A 21460-nucleotide genomic window follows, 5' to 3' on the forward strand; every position below is an offset into this window, starting at 1 on the left:
ATAGTTAATAGGGATAGGCTTCATAGGAAAAAAAAATACACCACTGAATTGCATATTTACTAATGCCAGAAGTCTGACCAATAAAACTGACGAACTGGAGTTAATAATGTCTGAGGAGGATTATGACATAGCGGGTATAACAGAGACTTGGTTGGGCGATAACTGTGACTGGGCGGTCAACTTACAGGGTTATAGTCTATTCAGGAAGGATCAGACAACACGTAAAGGGTGAGGAGTTTGTCTTCATGTAAAGTCCAGTCTGAAGGCCGCACTGCAGGAGGATATATGGGAGGGTAACTATAATGTGGAGTCATTATGGGTAGAATTATATGGAGATAAAAATAAAAAAAAATTCTGATAGGGGTTTTCTATAAGCCACCAAACATAATGGAAGAGGCAGAAGATCAATTACTGAGGCAAATAAACGGGGCAGCAAATCAAAATTATGTCATAATAATGGGGGACTTTAACTATCCTGATATAAACTGGGAGACTGAGATCTGTGAATCTCATAAAGGAAACAGGTTAATAGGCTTTTAGTGCTCTGCTCACCCTAACTGGCTGGCTACTATTAGCTTTTCAGTTGTTGTACACACCAGTGCTGCAGCACACAGCAAGAGTTTAAGTTGGCGACAGCAAGAGCAGACCATATAGTGACTGAATGACACAGCCTGGAGTTGGCAGCAGCATGAAGAGACCACATAGTGGCTGAATGACACAGCATGGAGGTGGCAGAAGGGCTGAATTTGGGCTTGTGGTGAATCGCTGCTGTAAAAATGCTTTTCTGTGCTACACACACTGCTCTCTGTCCCTCTCTCTGCAATTGAACGCTGATGTGACTGGGAGGTGAATCACTGCTGTAAAAATGCTTTTCTGTGCAACACACACTGCTTTCTGTCACTCTCTCTCTGTAATAGTACGCTGATGTGACTGGCCACAAGATGGCTGCCGATTATATAGGGCTGTGACATCACAGGGGTGGCCGGCTGCTGATAGGCTGCATGTGATTCTGGGTCATCCCACTTACCCACCTTCCCACCTTGCCTTCCCAGGATTCCTTGCCCCATGTCCTCACATGTGGATTCACCATTTTAGATGCCTCGCCCCTGGAGCCTGGACCGCACTAAATGGAGTTTAAAGGGGTACTCCAGTGGAAAACTTTTTTTTTTTAATCAACTGGTCCCAGAAAGTTAAACAGATTTGTAAATGACTTCTATTAAAAAATCTTAATCCTTCCAGTACTTATTAGCTGCTGAATACTACAGAGCAAATCCTTTTCTTTTTGGAACTAAGTGCTCTCTGCTGACATCACGAGCACAGTGCTGTCTGCTGACATCTCAGTCCATTGTAGGAACTGTCCAGAGCAGTTTGCTATGGGGCTACAGATATGTCAGCAGAGAGCACTGTGGTCGTGATGTCAGCAGAGAGCTCTGTGTTCCAAAAAGAAAAGAATTTCCCCTGTATTATTCAGCAGCTAATAAGTACTGGAATGATTAATATTTTTTTATAGAGGGTAATTTACAAATCTGTTTAACTTTATGGCACAAGTTGATTAAAAAAAAAAAAGTTTTCCACCGGAGTACCCCTTTAATGGATCGAATCGCTGCGATATTCGCATTCGTTACAAATCTAAATTTTCCCGAAATTCGTAACAAATTCCGTTTCGAATCGCTCATCCCTACCAAGGACTCTTGGCCCATAAACTCTAAATTTCACAAAAAGTACAACATAGAAAAATACTATGTAACCAACAAAGTAATGAAATCTGCATGCCAGTCAATATTTCATGCTACCTTCACAGATAGATTCCCCATAAAATTTTCAGTTGCTCTTGCAAAATACAGAAGAGCATTGTGGTACACCTCTTAGAACACATGGCACCTCTACATCTATCACCTTGCACCTTCTTAGGTGTCGTCCTCTTGGTCCCCAAGTACATTGATCACAGTATTAACATATATACATTTAATTAACAAATGAATACACATGGCTCAGTGCAGGGTATCATTTCTTATGGCTCCTGGGCATATGGAGCCTGGTGCTACTGCTAACTCTACACCACCTCAAGTATGCTCCCTGGCCGTAGTGTACCCATTTGTACATTTTCCCTAAAGGAGGAACACTTCTTTCAGCGCCTCCTCAATGACACTTGAGCAAACAGCCATCAGCTATGAGACAGGCATCATTTGTTTTATCTCACTACCAACTATCAGCTATCTGCAGCTATAAGTATAATATAGGGCTTACAGATTCCCTTTAACAGTGATGTCTGCTAGCTAGGTTGAGTATCATGTTTTAACTATTTCAATCCTTTTTGAGACAAATTTCACCAAAGGTAAATAATTTGTTTTTATTAAGGAAAGTCAAATACACCACAAGGTTTCATAGTTATGGACAATGTTCCCTCTCAGCTTCCGCAGCTGCTGTGCAGAGTGGTTAGAGAAATGGGCTGTGTTCCAACAAAGGTGGGCGAACTAAAAACCTTTCATAAGAATATCAGTACAAAAAGCTAAGATAGTATAGTCCTGCATTTATCAACAGCATTATACATGGGCAAAATAAACTACATCAAAACCACATATACTGTAAAGACCAATGTTACCTCCATACAGTACACATATAGCAGTATATACTTGTATTATATTGGAACTTTGCAGCCCGTGTAAGTGAAAATAGTTATATCCAGTTACTCACAGGTGATCAGCTCAGACAGTTATGAAGACTTCTCCCAGTTGAAACTAATTTCTGCAAAGTATGGTGCCCCCATTAGTGTACCATGGGGTAATAATGTCCTCCCTAATAATGGCCCTAACTGTGCCTCCCACTCATAAATAATTTCCCAACTGAGCTCATCACTCATAATAGTGTCCCTGTGCCCTCATGTAGTGCCCCTGTGCTCTTATGCAATGCCCAAACTGTGCCCCCATTCAGTATTAATATTCACAGTGCTTCAATGCTGTAATAATACCATCCTATTCCCCCATATGGTTATAATGTCCCCCAATGCCCATATAGTAATAATGAACCATGTCACCATACAGCAGGGGTCTCAATTTTTAAATATTTTGGGGCCGCTTGGAGGTAGAGAGAGGGTGAGGCTGGGCCACATCAAGTATTCCACAAAAAGTAACAAGCAGTTATCCCACATTAGGTAGGCAGCATAAGTACCCCACATTAGGTATGCAATATACGTCCCCCATGTTAGGCAGGCAGCATAAGGAGCCCACATTAGGTAGGCAGCAGTTTCCCCACATTAGGTTTGTGGCTGTTCTCCCAGATGAGATGGACAGCAGTTCCCCTAAATTATGCAGGAAGCATAAGTCCCCCCCCCCCCCCCCCCCCATTAGATAGACAGCAGTTCCCATACATTATGTCAGTGTTTCCCAACCAGGGTGCCTCCAGATGTTGCAAAACTACAACTCCCAGCATTTGAGTTGCAGTTTTGCAACACCTGGAGGCACCCTGGTTGGGAAAAACTGCATTAGGTATGCAGCAGTTACCGCACATTAGGTAGGCAGCACAAGTCCCCCACATTAGCTAGGCAGCATAGTTCCCCCTCACTAGGTAGACAGTGGCCCCCACAGATATACCGCCTCCAGCCATACAATATATGGCTGAAGGCTATATGTCTGTCTACTGCCCCACTTCGGTGCTCTGACCACTGCTCCTCTGGTCCGGGGTCAGGATCTACTCTACTGCTATGGCTTTTGGGCTATAGCAGTAGATCCCGCGACCGGAGGAGCAGAGGTAATGTTCCCCTGTGTCTCCATATAGTAATAATGCCCCTTGTGCTCCATATAAAGATAATAACCCCCTGTGCCCTAAATAGTAATAAAATAAATAATATTCACCTAACCCATGCTCTTCCATCCATCTGGCCTGCAGCTTGTGAGCTGTGGGGACAGGATCCTAGGGCAGGCATGATGTCACATGAGTACGGGGATTGCATTCCAGTGGCTCATAGGGTGCAGGCCTAAAGTATCTTCAGCCAAGGAGTGAATGGGGGAGCACAGAGCTGACAACTTCTGCTTATCTATTCTATTTCACTGTATCTGCTTCTGGAGAACATAAATGCAGTGAAGGGTGACAGTTGCCTAGTGGGCACCAAGCTAAAAGTCTGGCGCTTGTGCTTCCCCAGGTGAGTGGGCTGAAGTTTAAAGTCCGAAGGGCATCTCTAGAAGCTGTGCAGCTGCATGCTCCACAGTTTAAAGGGAACATTGGTTATGGAATAGCTTTACATTCTGCATTATGCATGATAAAAGCACAAAAATGTGCCATGTGGTGAGCCAAGTAAATAACTAGCAGCTGCATGCATAATGAGAAAATGACATGTAGGTGGAGGATGTTTAATTACTCCCATTATCCGTTCTGTAGAGTGCCACACATCAGTGGAAAAGACGTCTGCTATAGGGCTCTGTGTACATTCCCAGTGTAATACACTGGATTCTTCAATGCAATACTGCCACCTAAGTGTGGAACGTCAGCAGGAGGCTTTACATGGGATTATCCTCAGATACACTGATACAGCAGGAAAAAGTCATAGCATCTCTGACATAGTGTGAGATAAAACTCATAAACAGTTTAGTGGAAAAAGATATCACAGAAGCCAGAACACAGGACAAATGGTAAGGTTTTTTTTAAACAGGACATCCTGTTAACCCCTTAACGACCAAGGACGTATATTTACGTCTTTAGCCGACTCCCGCGATATAATGTGAGGCCACTCGGTGACCCTGTGTCATATCGGGTCGGTCCCAGCATGTAACTGAAGCCGGGACCCGGGGCTAATAGCGCGCGGAAGCGATCGCAGTGCCGCGCGCTATTAACCCTTTATCATCTTTCAACACCGCATCTAAAACAAAAGTAAAAGCTTCAGGCTGCTCAGTGGGGCTAATCAGGACCACCGCAGTGAAAATGCAGTGTCCCGATCAGCTAGGACGCGAGCGGAGGTCCTCTTACCTTCCTCCGGGGCGTACATTCGGCGATTGATTGCTCCAAGCCTGAGATGCAGGCTTGAGCAATCGACCGCCGATAACACTGATCAATGCGAAGCTATGGCTTTGCAGTGATTAGTGTAAAAGATCAGTGTGTGCAGTGTTATAGCCCCCTATGGAAGCTATAACACTGCAAAAAAAAAAAGTGTAAAAAAAAGTTAATGAATGTGATTTAACCCTTTCCCTAATAAAAGTCCAAATCTCCCCCCTTTTCCCATTAAAAACAAACATGTAAATAAAAATAAATATAAACATATGTGGTATCTCTGAGTGCATAAATGTCCAAACAATAAAAATATATTGTTAATTAAACCAAACGGTCAGTGGCGTACGCGCAAAAAATTCCAAAGTCCAAAGTAACGTATTTTTGGTCACTTTTTATATAATGAAAAAAAGAATAAAAAGCGATAAAAAGGTCCGATCAATACAACAATTGTACTGCTAAAAACTTCAGATCATGGCACAAAAAATGAGCCCTATACTGCCCCATACGCAGTAAAATAAAAAAAGTAATAGGGGTCAGAAGATGACAATTTTAAATGTATACATTTTCCTACATGTAGTTATGATTTTTTAAAGAAGTACGACAAAATCAAATCTATATAAGTAGGGTATCGTTTTAATCGTATGGACTTACAGAATAAAGATAAGGTGTCATTTTTACCGAAAAATTTATTGCGTGGGGAAGTTACAAAATGGCATTTTTTCGTCAATTTCGTCGCACAATAATTTGTAACTGCAAAGTAGAATTGGTGCTGCATATTTCCCTTAAGCATCTGTGGGATGTGATAGAAAAGCCATGGAAGCCTCACCTCACACGTACAGAACCTAATAATGTTATTACTGGTCAGTGTATGCCCCTGTATAGACATGCATTTTCATTTGTCTGTCCATATGTTCAGCAGGACTGTTTCAAATGGTGGCAGAATTTATTCCTAGATGAATTAGCACCGGTGGGTGACAACTGGACACACAGAAAAGAATACTTTACAGTCAGTAAAAATGGTGATTAATATAATATGGTCATATTTATACACATAATTGTTTTTATAAACAGTAATTAAAGGGATACTCTGCCCCTTGACATCCTATCTCCTATCCGAAGGAGCGTGGGTCCTGACGTTGGGACCCACCGCGATCTCTGTGTAGCACCCGGCATTCTAAACAGTATGTTTAGAACACTGGGATCCCACGGCTGAAGACGTGACCTCACACCATGCCCCCTCCATTAATGTCTATAAGAGGGGGGGTGATGACCGTCACGCCCCCTCCCATAGACATGAGTTGAGGGGGCGTGGTGTGATGTCATGAGGGGGCGTGGCGTGGTATCACGTCTCCCACCGCGGGAATCTAACGTCCTAAACATACTGTTTAGAATGTCGATTGCTGCACAGAGATTTGGATAGGGGATAAGATGTCTAGGAGCAGAGTATTCCTTTAAATTGTTTGGGTTTTCAATAGTCTTTAACCCCTTGGGGACGGAGCCCATTATGACCCTAAGGACGGGAGCATTTTTTGCAAATCTGACCACTGTCACTTTAAGCATTAATAACTCTGGGATGCTTTTACTTATAAATTTGATTCCGAGATTGTTTTTTCGTGACATATTCTACTTTATGTTAGTGGTAAATTTTCAGCGATACTTGCATCCTTTCTTGGTGAAAAATTCAAAAATTTCATGAAAAATGTGAAATTTTAGCATTTTACTAACTTTGAAGCTCTCTGCTTATAAGGAATATGGATATTCCAAATAAATTATATATTGATTAACATATACAATATGTCTACTTTATGTTTGCATCATAAAATTGATGAGTTTTTACTTTTGGAAAACATCAGAGGGCTTCAAAGTTCAGCAACAATTTTCCAATTTTTCGCAAAATTTTCAAAATCGGCATTTTTCAGGGACCAGTTTAGTTTTGAAGTGGATTTGAAGGGTCTTCTGGTTAGAAATACCCCACAAATGACCCCATTATAAAAACTGCACCCCTCAAAGTATTCAAAATGACATTCAGTAAGTGTGTTAACCCTTTAGGTGTTTCACAGGAATAGCAGCAAAGTGAAGAAAATTCAAAATCTTCATTTCTTACACTGGCATGTTCTTGTAGACCCAGTTTTTGAATTTTTACAAGGGGTAAAAGGAAAAGAATCCTCTCAAAATTTGTAACCCAATTTCTCCCGAGTAAGAAAATACCTCATATGTGTATGTCAAGTGTTCGGCGGGTGCACTAGAGGGCTCAGAAGCGAAGGAGCAACAATGGGATTTAGGAGAGTGAGTTTTTCTGAAATGGTTTTTGGGGGGCATGTCCCATTAAGGAAGCCCCTATGGTGCCAGGACAGCAAAAACTCCCACATCGCACGCTATTATGGAAACGACACCCCTCAAGGAACGTAACAAGGGGTACGGTGAGCCTTAACACCCCCAGGTGTTTGACAACTTTTTGTTAAAGTCGGATGTGTAAATGAAAAAAAATATTTTTCCACTAAAATGCTGGTTTTTCCCCAAATTTTACTTTTTTACAAAGGGTAATAGGAGAAAATGCCCCCCAAAATTTGTAACCCCATTTCTTCTGAGTATGGAAATACCCCATGTTTGGACGTCAAGTGCACTGCGAGCGAACTACAACGCTCAGATGAAAAGGAGCGCCATTGAGCTTTTAGAGAGATAATTTGTTTGGAATGGAAGTCGGGGGCCATGTGCATTTACAAAGCCCCCCGGGGTGCCAGAACAGTGGACCCCCCCACATGTGACCCCATTTTGGAAACTACACCCCTCACGGAATGTAATAAGGGGTACAGTGAGCATTTACACCCTACTGGCGTTTGACAGATCTTTGGAACAGTGGGCTGTGCAAACAAAAAAATTACATTTTTCATTTTCACGTACCACTGTTTCAAAAATCTGTCAGACACTTGTGGGTCGTAAATGCTCACTGTACCCCTTATTACATTCCGTGAGGGGTGTAGTTTCCAAAATGGGATCACATGTGGGTATTTATTTTTTTGGGTTTATGTCAGAACCGCTGTAAAATCAGCCACCCCTGTGCAAATCACCAATTTAGGCCTCAAATGTACATGGTGCACTCTCACTCCTGAGCCTTGTTGTGCGCCCGCAGAGCATTTTACGCCTACATATGGGGTATTTCTATACTCAGGAGAAATTGCGTTACAAATTTTGGGGGTCTTTTTTTCCTTTTACCTCTTGTGAAAATAAAAAGTAAAGGGCAACACCAGCATGTTAGTGTAAACATTTTTTTTTTTACACTAACAGGCTGGTGTAGACCCCAACTTTTCCATTTCATAAGGGGTAAAAGGAGAACAAGCCCCCCAAAATTTTTAGTGCAATTTCTCCCGAGTACGGCGATACCCCATATGTGTCCCTAAACTGTTTCCTTGAAATACGACAGGGCTCCGAAGTGAGAGAGCACCATGCGCATTTGAGGACTAAATTAGGGATTGCATAGGGGTGGACATAGGGGTATTCTATGCCAGTGATTCCCAAACAGGATGCCTCCAGCTGTTGCTAAACTCCCAGCATGCCTGGACAGTCAGTGGCTGTCCGGAAATGCTGGGAGTTGTTGTTTTGCAACAGCTGGAGGCTCCGTTTTGGAAACACTGCCGTACAATACGTTTTTCATTTTTATTGGGGGTGGGGGGGGGGGGTGGACAGTGTAAGGGGGTGTATATGTAGTGTTTTACTCTTTATTAGGTGTTAGTGTAGTGTAGTGTAGTGTTTTTAGGGTACAGTCACACTGGCGGGTTACGGTGAGTTTCCCCCTAGGAATTTGTGCTGCGGCGAAAAATTTGCCGCAGCTCATACTTGAACCAGGAAACTTGCTGTAAACCCGCCCGTGTGAATGTACCCTGTACGTTCTCATGGGGGGGGGGGGGGGAACCTCCAGCTGTTTCAAAACTACAACTCCCAGCATGCATGGTCTGTCAGTACATGCTGGGAGTTGTAGTTTTGCAACAGCTGGAGGCACACTGGTTGGAAAACCTTCAGTTAGGTTCTGTTACCTAACTCAGTATTTTCCAACCAGTGAGCCTCCAGCTGTTGCAAAACTACAAATCCCAGCATGCACGGTCTGTCAGTACATGCTGGGAGATGTAGTTTTGCTACAGCTGGAGGCACACTGGTTGGTAAACCTTCAGTTAGGTTCTGTTACCTAACTCAGTATTTTCCAAACAGTGTGCCTCCAGCTGTTGCAAAACTACAATTCCCAGCATGTACTGATTACAGAAGGGCATGCTGGGAGATGTAGTTATGCAACAGCTGGAGGTACGCAACTACAACTCCCAGCATGCCGAGACAGCTGTTTTCTGTGTGGGCATGCTGGAATTTGTAGTTTTGCAACATCTGGAGTGCTACAATTTAGGGACCACTGAACAGTGATTTCCAAACTGTGGACCTCTAGATGTTGCAAAACTACAAATTCCAGCATGCCCAGACAGCAAACAGCTGTCTGGGCATGCTGGGAGTTGTAGTTTTGCAACATCTGGAGGGCTACAGTCTAGAGACCACTATAGTGGTCTCAGACTGTAGCCCTCTAGATGTTGCTAGGCAACTACTCACCGGCTTCCGTCGCATCCGGGAGCCGTCCTCTTCTGCCGCACGCCGCCGCAGATCTCCGTCGCCGTCCGCCGATCCCCGTCGCTCCGCAGCCTCCGGAGGGGTAAGTGGACTCTGGCACCGCTCCTCTTCGTTTTCCCCGTTCTGTCCCGCCTATTGTGGAAGGGCAGGACGGGGAAAACAAAAGTAAACCCCTAGCAGGGATAGGAGGGGTGGCACCCGTGCCACCTCACTCTTATCGCTTTAGGGGGATCGTGGGTGTCTTAGACACCCACGATCCCCCTTCTATTCCGGGTTACTGGGTCACCATAGACCCGTAATGACCCGTAATCGGCGCAAATTGCAAGTGTGAATTCACTTGCGATTTGCGCCGATCGCCGACATGGGGGGGGTCTAATGACCCCCCTGGGCATGTGCACGGGGTGCCTGCTGATAAATATCAGCAGTCACCCCGGCCCCGGCCCCGCCCGGCGCGCGGCGGGGACCGAAATTCCCACGGGCGTATGGATACGCCCTTCGTCCTTATGTACCAGGACGCAAGGGCGTATGCATACGCCCTTCGTCCCCAACAGGTTAAACTGTTTTTGGACAGGGGGAACTACTGCACCTAACTTAAAGTTGTATTGATTTTAATAAATAGCTAATGTATGATATGTTTTAAATATATTTTAAAAAAAATGTCTGATGAAGATTGAATTGTTAACTGGTTTTTATCCCTTATAATAAAAAAATATATATGTGTTCTGGCCATAATCATTCATCACCTGTTAACTGCTCCAAGACCATGAAATGACAGCTCTGCCTATTTATGTAAGCAGCAGGGTGCTTTTCAGGAATCTAGGAAACCAAGATGAGAATTCTCATTAGACTTGTAATTGCGCCCATGTTGGTTATCTTTTTCCAAGGAAAAGGATAAAGGAAAGAAATTATAACGCAATAGACTCATTTATAGTGTGCCGCAGTATAAGTAGGAATCACTTTGTCATGGGATGCTGACGTATATCCCAAACGTATTGTCAAATCGTGATGTGAACAGCATCTAAGGCTAAAAAAAAAAATTGGAATCTAAAATGAATTCATAGCAAAGTAAAGCCTGCCATCTAGAGGTACTTTGTGGTAAGGAACTTAAAAAGACATTAATGAGGTCTACTCTACTATTCCAGGACTCTGCATTCTGATGAGTTTATAAATTAAGCCTTATTCACACCATTGGTATAAGTTGGAATATAATAAAAAAATGTACTACAATGTAGACTACACTTTTGTTTTTCACAAATAAAAGGCATACCAGCATAAAATAAAGCAAACAAAAAAATAAATATAGTCGGGCATGCCTTTGGTTCTGCCATTGTATCTGTTTGAATATGTTTTAATACCTGATATAATGTGATTGGAACCTTATCAAGAAGACAAATTATATGTGAAACTCTTAATTTGGATTTGTTTTGTTAAACCTGTTAAATTAAGTCCTTGTATATATTTAAAAATATATATATATTTTTTGTTTCCTTGTTAAATCTTTATCTCACAAGATATTACGTTTTAGAAGTAGTTACTCAAACATGAGCAGATATCTGGGAGACTTAAAGGGGTACTCTGGAGGGAAAACAAAAATTTAAATGAACTGGTGCTAGAAAGTTATACTGTACTGTACATATATATTGTAAATTACTTCTATTTTTTTAAAAAAAGTAAGCCTTCCAGTTCTTTCAGCTGCTGTTTGCTTCACAGGAAGTTGTGTAGTTCTTTCCAGTCTGACCACAGTGCTCTCTGCTGCAACCTCTGTCCATGACTTGGAGCATGCTGTGAAACAGAGAAAGTAGTCACATACTGGATGGAAACTGATGTGTGGGCTATCCTGAGAATAATCATCCCTGCTGGATATACCAGCGAATTGTGGGTCCTGGAAAGGACATCTCCTTTGGGAGCGCATCAGGTAACAGAGGCAGCACGGAATAAACTGTGATGTCTCTGGCACCTGCCCGGAGCCCGGCCACCAAACACAAAATAGGTGAAAAAAACTTGGGCGTTTATTCCATGGCAATAAAACAGTGTCTAACAGCAAGCTACGTTTCGACCGTCTCACTTGGTCTTTTTCAAGCAGGGTCAAAAGACCGGGTGAGCCAGTCGAAACGTAGATTTCAGTTTTTTTTGCCATGGAGTAAACATTTAAGATTTTTTTTACCTATTTTGTGTGCTGTGGGAAGATTAATTTTGCTGTCTGAAGTGAAGGACCCCCCACTCAGGCTCCAGAACCTGAGTGCACCATTTATACCTATTCAAAGGAAAAATGGATGTGCTGTTTTTTTTTACACTATTTACCTAGTTAGATACCTACCTGGCTGCCTACCTACCTACCTGCCCTTTTCTGTGCAGGACACCAAGGAGGGCATTATAACAGTTCGGGGCCTATAGATGGGGAGATTGTGTAGAGGAGGGGAGGGCACTGGAACAATGCAGAGTCCAACATTTTTGTCCTGCAGATGTTAAGAAATGAGTTTTGGCTGAAAGAAGTCAACGTGGCGGTCTGATCCGGACAGAGAAGAAAAGGAAAAAGGACACAGCCAATCAGAAAAGATGTTGATTGTAAGTCCTCAGTCCAGATGTAACTGTAATCACTTATATGGTATATAGATCCTGTGTACAACTAGTATTATCCTCCATATGGTCCTGTATATAATCACTTATATGGTATCCAGATATGTGTGCAGCTGGTATTTACCTCTATATTGTCTTGTATATAATCACTTATATTGTATATAGATCCTGTGTACAGCTGGTAGCTACCTGTATATGGTCCTGTATATAATCGCTTATATGATATACAGATCCTGTGCACAACTGGTATGTACCTTCATATGACCCTGCATATAATCATTAAATGGGCTGCAGATCCTATGTGCAGCTGGTATCTAACACTATTTGGTCCTGTATGGGGTAATACTGCTCTGTGTATAGTGCTTTTAATCCGTACAGTATGATTGTATTATCCAGTTATATTTTCTCCATGTATACTGGTATCACTGGTCATGGAAAATTTTCTTTACTACGTTAACGCCCTAAATGTTGTCAGTCCGCCTCTGCTTAGAAAAGTCTAGTGCTACCTCTGATTATGAAAATATGTCACCCACAAGAGTTCATGGTCCGTGAAAAGATCAGTCATAATTGGTATTCTGGCCTACACAGATCTTAAAGGACAACTGCAGCGCTAGCAAATTAGGGCCCAAATGTAATAATATCACAAGTTATATAAGTTTCTAAATGGGATCCATTACCTGGCTGGTCCCGTTTCTCTGCTATGCCGCCACCGGAAGTCATCTCCTGGTCCCCTAACGTGCGTAGCGTCGACCTATTATTCTCTATGGAGCCGCCATCTTGGTAGACGCTATGTCACAAATGCCCATAATGCGCCGGGGGATTGCTTCACTCCCCCTGCCGCTCGTCGTGCCGGCCCCTCTCCTCCCATCTTATAAATATTCATAATGTTATTATGCGCTCAGCTCTAATTGGCTGAGCGCACAGTAGGGGCCGCTAGTGCTGGGCGGTACGGCCTAAAATGAATATCACGGTATTTTTTTTTTATTATCGCGGTATCACGTTATTACCGCCTGTCCCCCCCACCCCGCGAGCGGGGTCCCTGTGCCCGGTGTCACAAGAATGCCGAGCGCGAGCGCGATTGCTACCATCACCGCTAGCGGGGTCCCTGTGCCCACTAGCGGTGTCACAAGAATGCCGAGCGCGGCTCTGTTCCCCGTCCCTGTCAGCTCTCAGGGTATGGGAACAAATTTAAAAGCCGCATGCGCAGTACTACGCAAATAGCGTAGGGCTAACGCTGCCTATGTTAGCCTTACGCTATTTGCCTAGTGCTGCGCCTGCGCAGTACTACGTTAGCCGCGCGCGAGGCTTTTAAATCTGTTCCCGTACCCTGAAAGCTGACAGGGACGGGGAACAGAGCCACGCTCGGCATTCTTGTGACACCGCTAGTGGGCACAGGGACCCCGTTAGCGGTGATGGTAGCGATCGCGGGAGGCATTCTTGTGACACCGCTAGTGGGCACATGGAACCCGCTAGCGGTGGGGATTCGCTTCTATCGGGCCACAGAAGCACACCGGGACAAGTGAGGGTGCCGTGCTGGGCTCTACAATTCATCCGGAGGGTGGGGGAGGGGCCAGACCGCTATAGCGGTATGGGCAAAAATCTATACCGTGGGAGAAAAAAAAAATGGTATCCGGCACTAGGGACCGCAGCCTATCAGTACATGTGGTGAGGGTGGAGAGGGCTGATGAGCTGGGAGGGGGAGGATGGGAGGAGATAACCACAAGGGAAGGATCTGTGGGCGTCACTTTATTATAATTTATTATAATTTCCTCGGGGGGGGGGGAGAGGAGGGGGAGAGAGCAGCAGCTAACAGGAAGCTGGCGCAGGGAGTCATGGGAAATGTAGTCTTTATGATATGGCTGCTTACTGCTACAGGTGGCAATTACAAGAGAATGGTTGGGCCAAATTTGACAAATGAGGTATCTTTGGAAAGGTCTTTGAAAGAGCTATCAGATGAGGTAAACTTTTTTTTTTTTATGTATGAGCGCTGCAGATGTCCTTTAATTTGTTACAGTATGGATATTATACCTACAGTACAATACAGACCAATGTTGCTAATGTGTTAGGATATAAGGGGGCTTGCTGTCCTAAAGGGCCGAGGAATGTATTTGAAGGGGTAAATAGATTTTTTCTTTATAGTAGATTAAAAAAATCAAATGCATGTATGATGATTTTATGTTTTTTGTGTCTATGACTAGTTTTGCTGGATATTGTTAAGTAGATGACTGCAAAACAAAGATGGAATTATACAGTGTGCAGCATCTGTGCACTGTACTGGGATGGCGGAGGGGGTGTCATGCACATTGTATAATTGGGATGTGTATTCAGCCCCGGTCAGCATGCACAGGGTCCCGTTAACTGAGCTCTAGCTGAATGCACACTCTGGCCATTAAGTATGCCCCCCCCCCCCCCACTCTAATACAGCACACGCATGCGGCACACTGTATTATTCTGTCCAACTCATCTGGTAGAGTAGCTAGACTCAAGTCTGCTCCATAGACAGTGGTATCCGGCTGCTTTTAGCCAAGTGATCTTCACTGCAGGCTATAAACCAATTAGATGCTGCTGTAAAAACTGAAAGGAGGATTTAAACACCCTTTATTCATGTCACTGGTGGAGCAGTGTTTGGATTTGCTCCTCGACCTTCATGACTGCTGTTGATGGAGCCTTCCATAGGCAGGGTCTACCAATAGAGTGCAAATGCAATGGATCAATTAAATTATTTCTCCTACAAGTCTCCTTGAGAGACTGAAAAGGCGTTACAAAAAAAAAATGCAAATCACTCTTCTTTTACAATTTTCCAAATTAAAAGAAATGAAAGCAAGTCATAACCTCTGATAGTTTGGAAAACATAGAGGAGAAAAAGAAAGCAAATCAGATAAAACATAGGGGTAATTTATTAGTTCTAACATCACACATTCTAGTCTTAGGGTTCTTTCACATTGATGTTAGCACGCAGCAGTTTGACGGCTGTCGGGGGAGCCCAGGGAAATAGCGGGAGAAAAATTACTAAATGTGCCGTCCTTTTCTCCTGCTATTCCCGTCAAAAAACAATGGTGCCCGACAGCCCCATTATAGTAAATGGGAGCCATCGGGACCCGTTGCTCCCCGTCATGAAAACGGCCGTTAAAGTCACACACAAAAAAAGAGACTTTAAAGGCCATTCTCGACGGGGAGCAACGGCAGTGTGAAAGGGGCCTTAAAGGAGTACTGTGGTGTAGGACAATTTATCCCCTATTCAAATAAGTGTATGATCACAGGGGTACGTTTACAATCTCCTGCCTGCCGCCCATTTCTCCTCGTGCACAGAAGGATCTCTGCTCCGTGGAAGAAGACTTTTGATCCCTGCACAAAGCTGTGGCCAATATGCCCCCCTCATGTATCTCTATGGGAGAACTGGGGAGACACAAGTGCTGTATCTCTGGCTCTCCCATAGAGATGCATGGATGGGGGGAATGTTGGCCATAGCTTTGTACTGTAGTTGACATAGTTCTGTTCATGGGAAGAGCGGGGCGCCAGGAAGGAGATCGCCCAGGTCCCAGCAGTTGGACCTCCCACGATCAGACACTTATTTCCCTATCCTTTGGATAGGGGATACATTGTCCTACACCACAGTACTCATTAAAGTAAAAGTCTTCTGGTGTGAGATGTGACGGATGTACCAGAGATAAGTTAGTAAATCTCTTTTGCTGTCTGAGCTTCAGAGTTAGAAATCTGGAGCGAGGTGGAGTACCGTAGATTTCTCATACCATTTACACCAATTTCTGGGGTAAGTTATGATAAATCTGCAGGGCCATGGGAGGCTACGTCCCCTTTGGTTATCTCCTGCCTACTGTTTGTAAAAGACACATAGAAAATCAAAAAGTTGCAATTTTTGTGCAAAACCACAGCATGTGCAAAATTGTGCAATCTGTATTACAGCATTAATATATATTCCCAATAATGTGTACTGCATATGTAAGAGCTGCTGCAGCTCTAGGATCGTAGGTAGGGTGGAAGGACTGTGATGGAGAGCTGAAGAAAGCAATGCATTCTGGGAATTGTACTGAGCAACTGTTCAACCGGGAAGTACCACCAGGAAGTACAGGAGTAAGACCGCCCAAACCAATGGATGTTTGGTGGTTTCAGAGCTAGGGCAAACAGGTAAGCAATGCTATAAGCTTCTGCAGCATTTATATTTTTTAATTTACGTTAGAGTGCCCCTAGTGGTACAACATGCAATAGAAAAAAACAAATACCAGTACCACATGTTTCATTCTTCATCGTCAGTATGCATGTGTCTTCTTAAAGTAATTGAGACACTGTGCACAATACTCAACTTTACAGGACTGGTGAATCACCACAAACCATTATACAGTAGTCCTGTCTGCTTATATATAATATCTGATGGGCTAATATCCTTTGACTATGGTAATATCCTTATATTTTGAACAATCTAAAAGTCTATAGTGTTTAATATCAAATGTGTGTGTAATAGATGAAAAAAATCTATGCACTGGAGAAAACAGGTTTTGGCATTTCCTGTCACTTTAAACAAATCTATTTTATCCAGTAGATGGCGCCAAAATGCTATTGCAGAAACAAGCCAAAAACTTCTTGATATTGAAACAATATTTTGTTATTTCCTTTTCTGCAGTGAGACAGGTTAGTATGACAAATTGCAGAATAGACTGAACATTGACATGATTAATAAAGTAATGCCGTAGGTAGATCATTACTATTGTCAAGGTGTCATCTAGAGTTGTCAACTTTATGCAAATGAATGAATGAATGAGAACCCCTTAAAAACAAATATTTTTTGTTATACACATAAAAAAACTGATTTGTTATTTTTTTATCAAAAGATAATAATAATAAAAAATAAAAAAAAACATCTGGGCTTGTTTTAGAGAGAACTTCGTTGGCCCTAATGCCACTGATACATATACAAGATTAACAAAGAAGAAAAGCACAGGCACAAAGAAGGTGCACACCAATTATTATGCAAGCAATGATTTTATTATGTAAATCACAAAGAAATAGCCTCAAAATATAAAAACATTTAAAATGAGGGCACAACCTCCTAGCCACCCTAAGCCAACGAGGGGAACCCCAGTTACCTGGGAGCTCCCCCAAGGGACACCCGCTGGATCTCAGTATTACGGTACAAAACTCCCTCACAAACTTGCAGCCCCCATAGTATTGCACAACACATTCAAGTAGTATTAATAGCAGCTATATATATCTAAATAAATATATTAAGGTGCCCAATCAAAGCAGGAGGATAAAACCCCCATAGCAAAGTATAACAATTGCAACAAAGTAAACAATAGCAGCTATATAGTTGTAAACAAATATAGCAAAGTGAACAGGCAGGAGAGAGGATAGAGATACATCACGCTGTCATGGGAGCGGGTGTCCCCCCCAAAAAAGGTCCCCACGCGTTCCGTCACTAACAAGTAGAGAAACTATGTGGATCTATTTATTTAACAGTATCCAACCTTACGGAATGAACAACAAAACTGATCTTATTTTGCACTACTGAGCTCAATACAGAAATACTTCTTCCTTGATTTGGATTTTTGTTTTTGGGTTCCTACTATTTTTGTTTTTGCTTTTAATATGCACACAGGTGATAAAGTTTTTTGAACATCTCAGAAGTCGTCCCCACCCACCCTTGTTGAGGGTGGACCTTCCAGGTCAGTATAAAAAATGTTACTTGTCTGAATCAGAGTCCCCCACTTTCTCTAGTCTCCTTGCATCAACATCTTTGAGACCACTTCACGACATCTTGGGAGGGGCTCCAGCTTCCTTCCTAAATGTCTTTCAATATTCTCAGCTTAGTCACTTTTATGTACAGGCCAGGGACACACTTAAATTACACTGCCCCCTTTCCACCTTCGAGAAATTGTGTATTTCATATTCTCGGACGCTCCGTCCAATTAGCTCCATCTATGCCCTTCTTCTTGATACGCTTCGGACTGATCCACTACCTTTTCGGATCGGTTGGGAGAGGGAATTAGCCACAACATTCGATGATGAAAAGTGGGAGAAAGCATTCCGACTTTGCCATAAGTTGTCGATTTCCTGCAGGGCACAGGAAACTAATTACAAAATTCTAACAAGATGGTACCGGGTACCAACCCTTTTATCCAAATTTTACCCAGGTGTTTCTGATGCCTGTTGGAGATGTGGTGAGCCAGGAGGGTCAATGTCCCATATATGGTTATTATGCCCGAAACTGACTCCTTTTTGGTCCCAAGTACTGGATGTAATTCACCAATTGACGTCTATCCGTTTACCTATGTCCCCAGGCCTCCTTCTTCTCTCCATGCTCCCACCCTCTTTGCCAAAGTGGTCCGCCCGACTAGTTAGCTTTATGCTTCTGGCGGCTCGTACGGTCATCCCCCGATTGTGGAAATCTTCCTCTGCTCCCACATTCACTTCTTGGCTCCAGGAACTCTCCCATCTACATCGGATGGAGGAGTTGCTGGCAGACTCCAGACGGCAAATGGAGAAACACTATCTCATATGGGGACCATGGATTTCCTTTCTCTCCTCTGACACATACAGAACTCTCCACTTGAACTCTCAAGAAATGTCTACTGACTGATGCCTTTAGCGTGTGCCCTTACATATGATGTCAGTCTGTCCGATGTTGGGGTTCTCACCAGTGCACCGTGCTGAAAGGTTAGTCCTCTTTATTGTCTCTCTCTCTCTCTCTGCCTGTGTTTTTCTGTCTCCTTCCAACTCATCCTGTCTTCCTTCCGGTCTACCTGGGAGCCTTCTCCCTTTCTCATTTATTATTGCTCTTCTCTTTTTCTTGTAGGAACACTTGTGCCAGACTAGGTGCTGATATTTTATTGTCTGCCATGTATGCCTAAGTGTTTATTGTTGTCATGTTGGAGTCCTACAAGACTAGTGTTACTGCTTCTAATATGACTTGTTTGCCATACTGCCTGTCTATTTCTTTTGGGCGAATGTGCACCACATATTTTGGCCCCTTGGTCACTTGCACATTTACTACTTTGTATGTTTAAAATCTTTAATAAACTTTACTATTGAAAAAAAAAATGTTACTTGGCAGATGAACAAGTATGCCTTGACTAAGGGTCCTTAACTCGAAACGCGTTGGCGTGAAAGGATCTATCTCCAAGCTGTCTACTGTATGTGATATTGCCTGATGTACTCCCCTACCTGCCTTTCTATGGAACTTTTTTCCACCGGAGTTCCCCTTTAAGTGTTGTAGATTAGGGGACAACCCTTATTTATTTATTCTCTTGAGGAACATGATAGATATGTGCTATACTCTGCACTAACTATTATGGCAGTAAGCTCCCTCTAGTGGCCTCTCTAGGTAATATGTTAACTTTTTATATACTGTATCTCTAGGGCAGAGAGTTCAAAGCTTGATGCAAAAAAAAAAAAAAAAAAAACTGTTTGAGGGTTTCCTAAGGGCTGCTATTTTGGAGTATCTTGATAAAAATAAATGTATGACCCCATATCAGCATGGCTTTATGAGGGATCAGTCTTGTCAAACTAACCTGATGTTATGATACAGTGCCACATAAAAGATTGGTGCATAGAATGAGAGGGATTGGGCTGGGGGAGAATGTGTGTAAGTGGGTAAGTAACTGGCTCAGTCATAGGAAACAGAGGGTGGTTATTAATGGTACTTATTCTGATTGGGTGATTGTTACTAGTGGGGTACCACAGGGGTCAGTTTTAATGATGTCATAGAGGGATTGTATAGTAAAGTAGCAATCTTTGCAGATGATACCAAGCTCTGTAAAGGTGTTAACATAATAGAGGACAGTGAACTGTTACAAATGGATCTGGATAGGTTTAACTCAGATAAATTTAAGGTCATGCACATAGGGAAAGAAAATCCACCTGGGAGTGTGTACTTAAAGGGGTACTCCGCCCCTAGACATCTTATCCCCTATCCAAAGGATAGGGGATAGGATGTCAGATCGCCGCGGTCCCGCTGCTGGGGAGCCCCGGGATCCCCGCTGCGGCACTGCGCTATCATTACAGCACAGAGCGAGTTCGCTCTGCACGTAATGACGGGCAATACAGGGGCCGGAGCATCGTTACATCACGGCTCCGTCCTTCGTGACATCACACCCCCTCCCATAGACTTGCATTGAGGGGACGGGGCGTGACGTCACACGGGGGCGGAGTCGTGATGTCACAGACTTCCGTTCCCGTGGTCGCGACCCAGACCCTCCAGCGCTTCCGGACAAGAAATAGGTGGGTGTCGCATGCAATATTGCGGGGGTCCCCAGTGGCGGGACCCCCGCGATCAGACATCTTTTCCCCTATCCTTTGGATAGGGGATAAGATGTCTAGGGGTGGAGTACCCCTTTAATGCCTGCAAAACAAGCAAATGTGTGGTATGTCCGCACATTTTCCGCTGTGTGAACATAACCTAATAGTATTTCCAGTACCTCGGCTGACAAACACCTAGACACCAGGGGTAAATTCTTAGTCGCCATGGCAACCAGGCACCGAGAATTTGTCGAGCCCTGAAATACATTCTATAAATTATTGGAAGATGTTATACAGTAAGGTCACATATTTCTGTCTTTAACATTTGAAATAGTTTATGCTCATACAGTAAGCTATCTCATGCCATATACTGTATAATAGTTTGTGTTTGCACTTAATGTTTCATAAAACATATAGTAAACTTTTTGAGTAGGGTTGGCGGAATGAAACAGTAACACTACGTAATGATATATTGCTGGAACTAAGCAGAACAAAGGCCAATAGAAAGTTCGTACTTACAATTCCATTCTGCACACTGAACCCCAGCTGGTACTTCAGGTCAGGTCTCTTGATAAGGACGGTGGTGACAGGGGGGCAGCTGACAATATTCAGCTTCAGTTGTGTTTGATTCTTAAGTCCCTGCAGAAGAGAAAGTGATAGAACATTGCAGACAGATGGAATCAAGTGACTTATCTATAATATATGTAAATCTTACTGAAAAGTGAAGAATACACTTTGTATATGGTGGCTTCAAATGTTAAATCATATTAATAACTGCCATTGTTAAAGGGGTTGTTAGGTGTATGGCGGCCTGTCGGTCACCTGACAGACTTTGGTGGGAAGGGGAAGGGTCGGACATGCTGAATTCTAACTGCCCAACCCTATTGTTGTGGGAGCTGTCTGGCTGTGGCTTACCCCTCCTTTCCCCATAGAGAACATATGAACATTCAGCTGTGAATTTAGTATTTGAGCGCAATTCGCACTAAATCCACAGGTGACGAGCACCAGCACACATCAGTAGGTGCCGTCCTCTCTCGATTTTTTTATT

General features: G+C 43.3%; 1 protein-coding gene across 3 annotated transcripts in view; it reads right to left on the reverse strand.

The window, feature by feature from the left end:
- The window catches only part of APBA2 (amyloid beta precursor protein binding family A member 2), a 435861-nt gene that overhangs the window by 29375 nt on the left and 385026 nt on the right, over positions 1-21460 (reverse strand). For all 3 annotated transcript variants that reach the window (XM_056572513.1, XM_056572512.1, XM_056572511.1), the window contains one exon: positions 20932-21051. In XM_056572513.1, the coding sequence (XP_056428488.1) occupies positions 20932-21051 (120 nt within the window). The remainder of the gene's footprint in view (positions 1-20931; positions 21052-21460) is intronic.

The sequence above is a fragment of the Hyla sarda genome, chromosome 4 (assembly GCF_029499605.1).
Source record: "Hyla sarda isolate aHylSar1 chromosome 4, aHylSar1.hap1, whole genome shotgun sequence".
Classification (NCBI taxonomy): Eukaryota; Metazoa; Chordata; class Amphibia; order Anura; family Hylidae; genus Hyla; species Hyla sarda.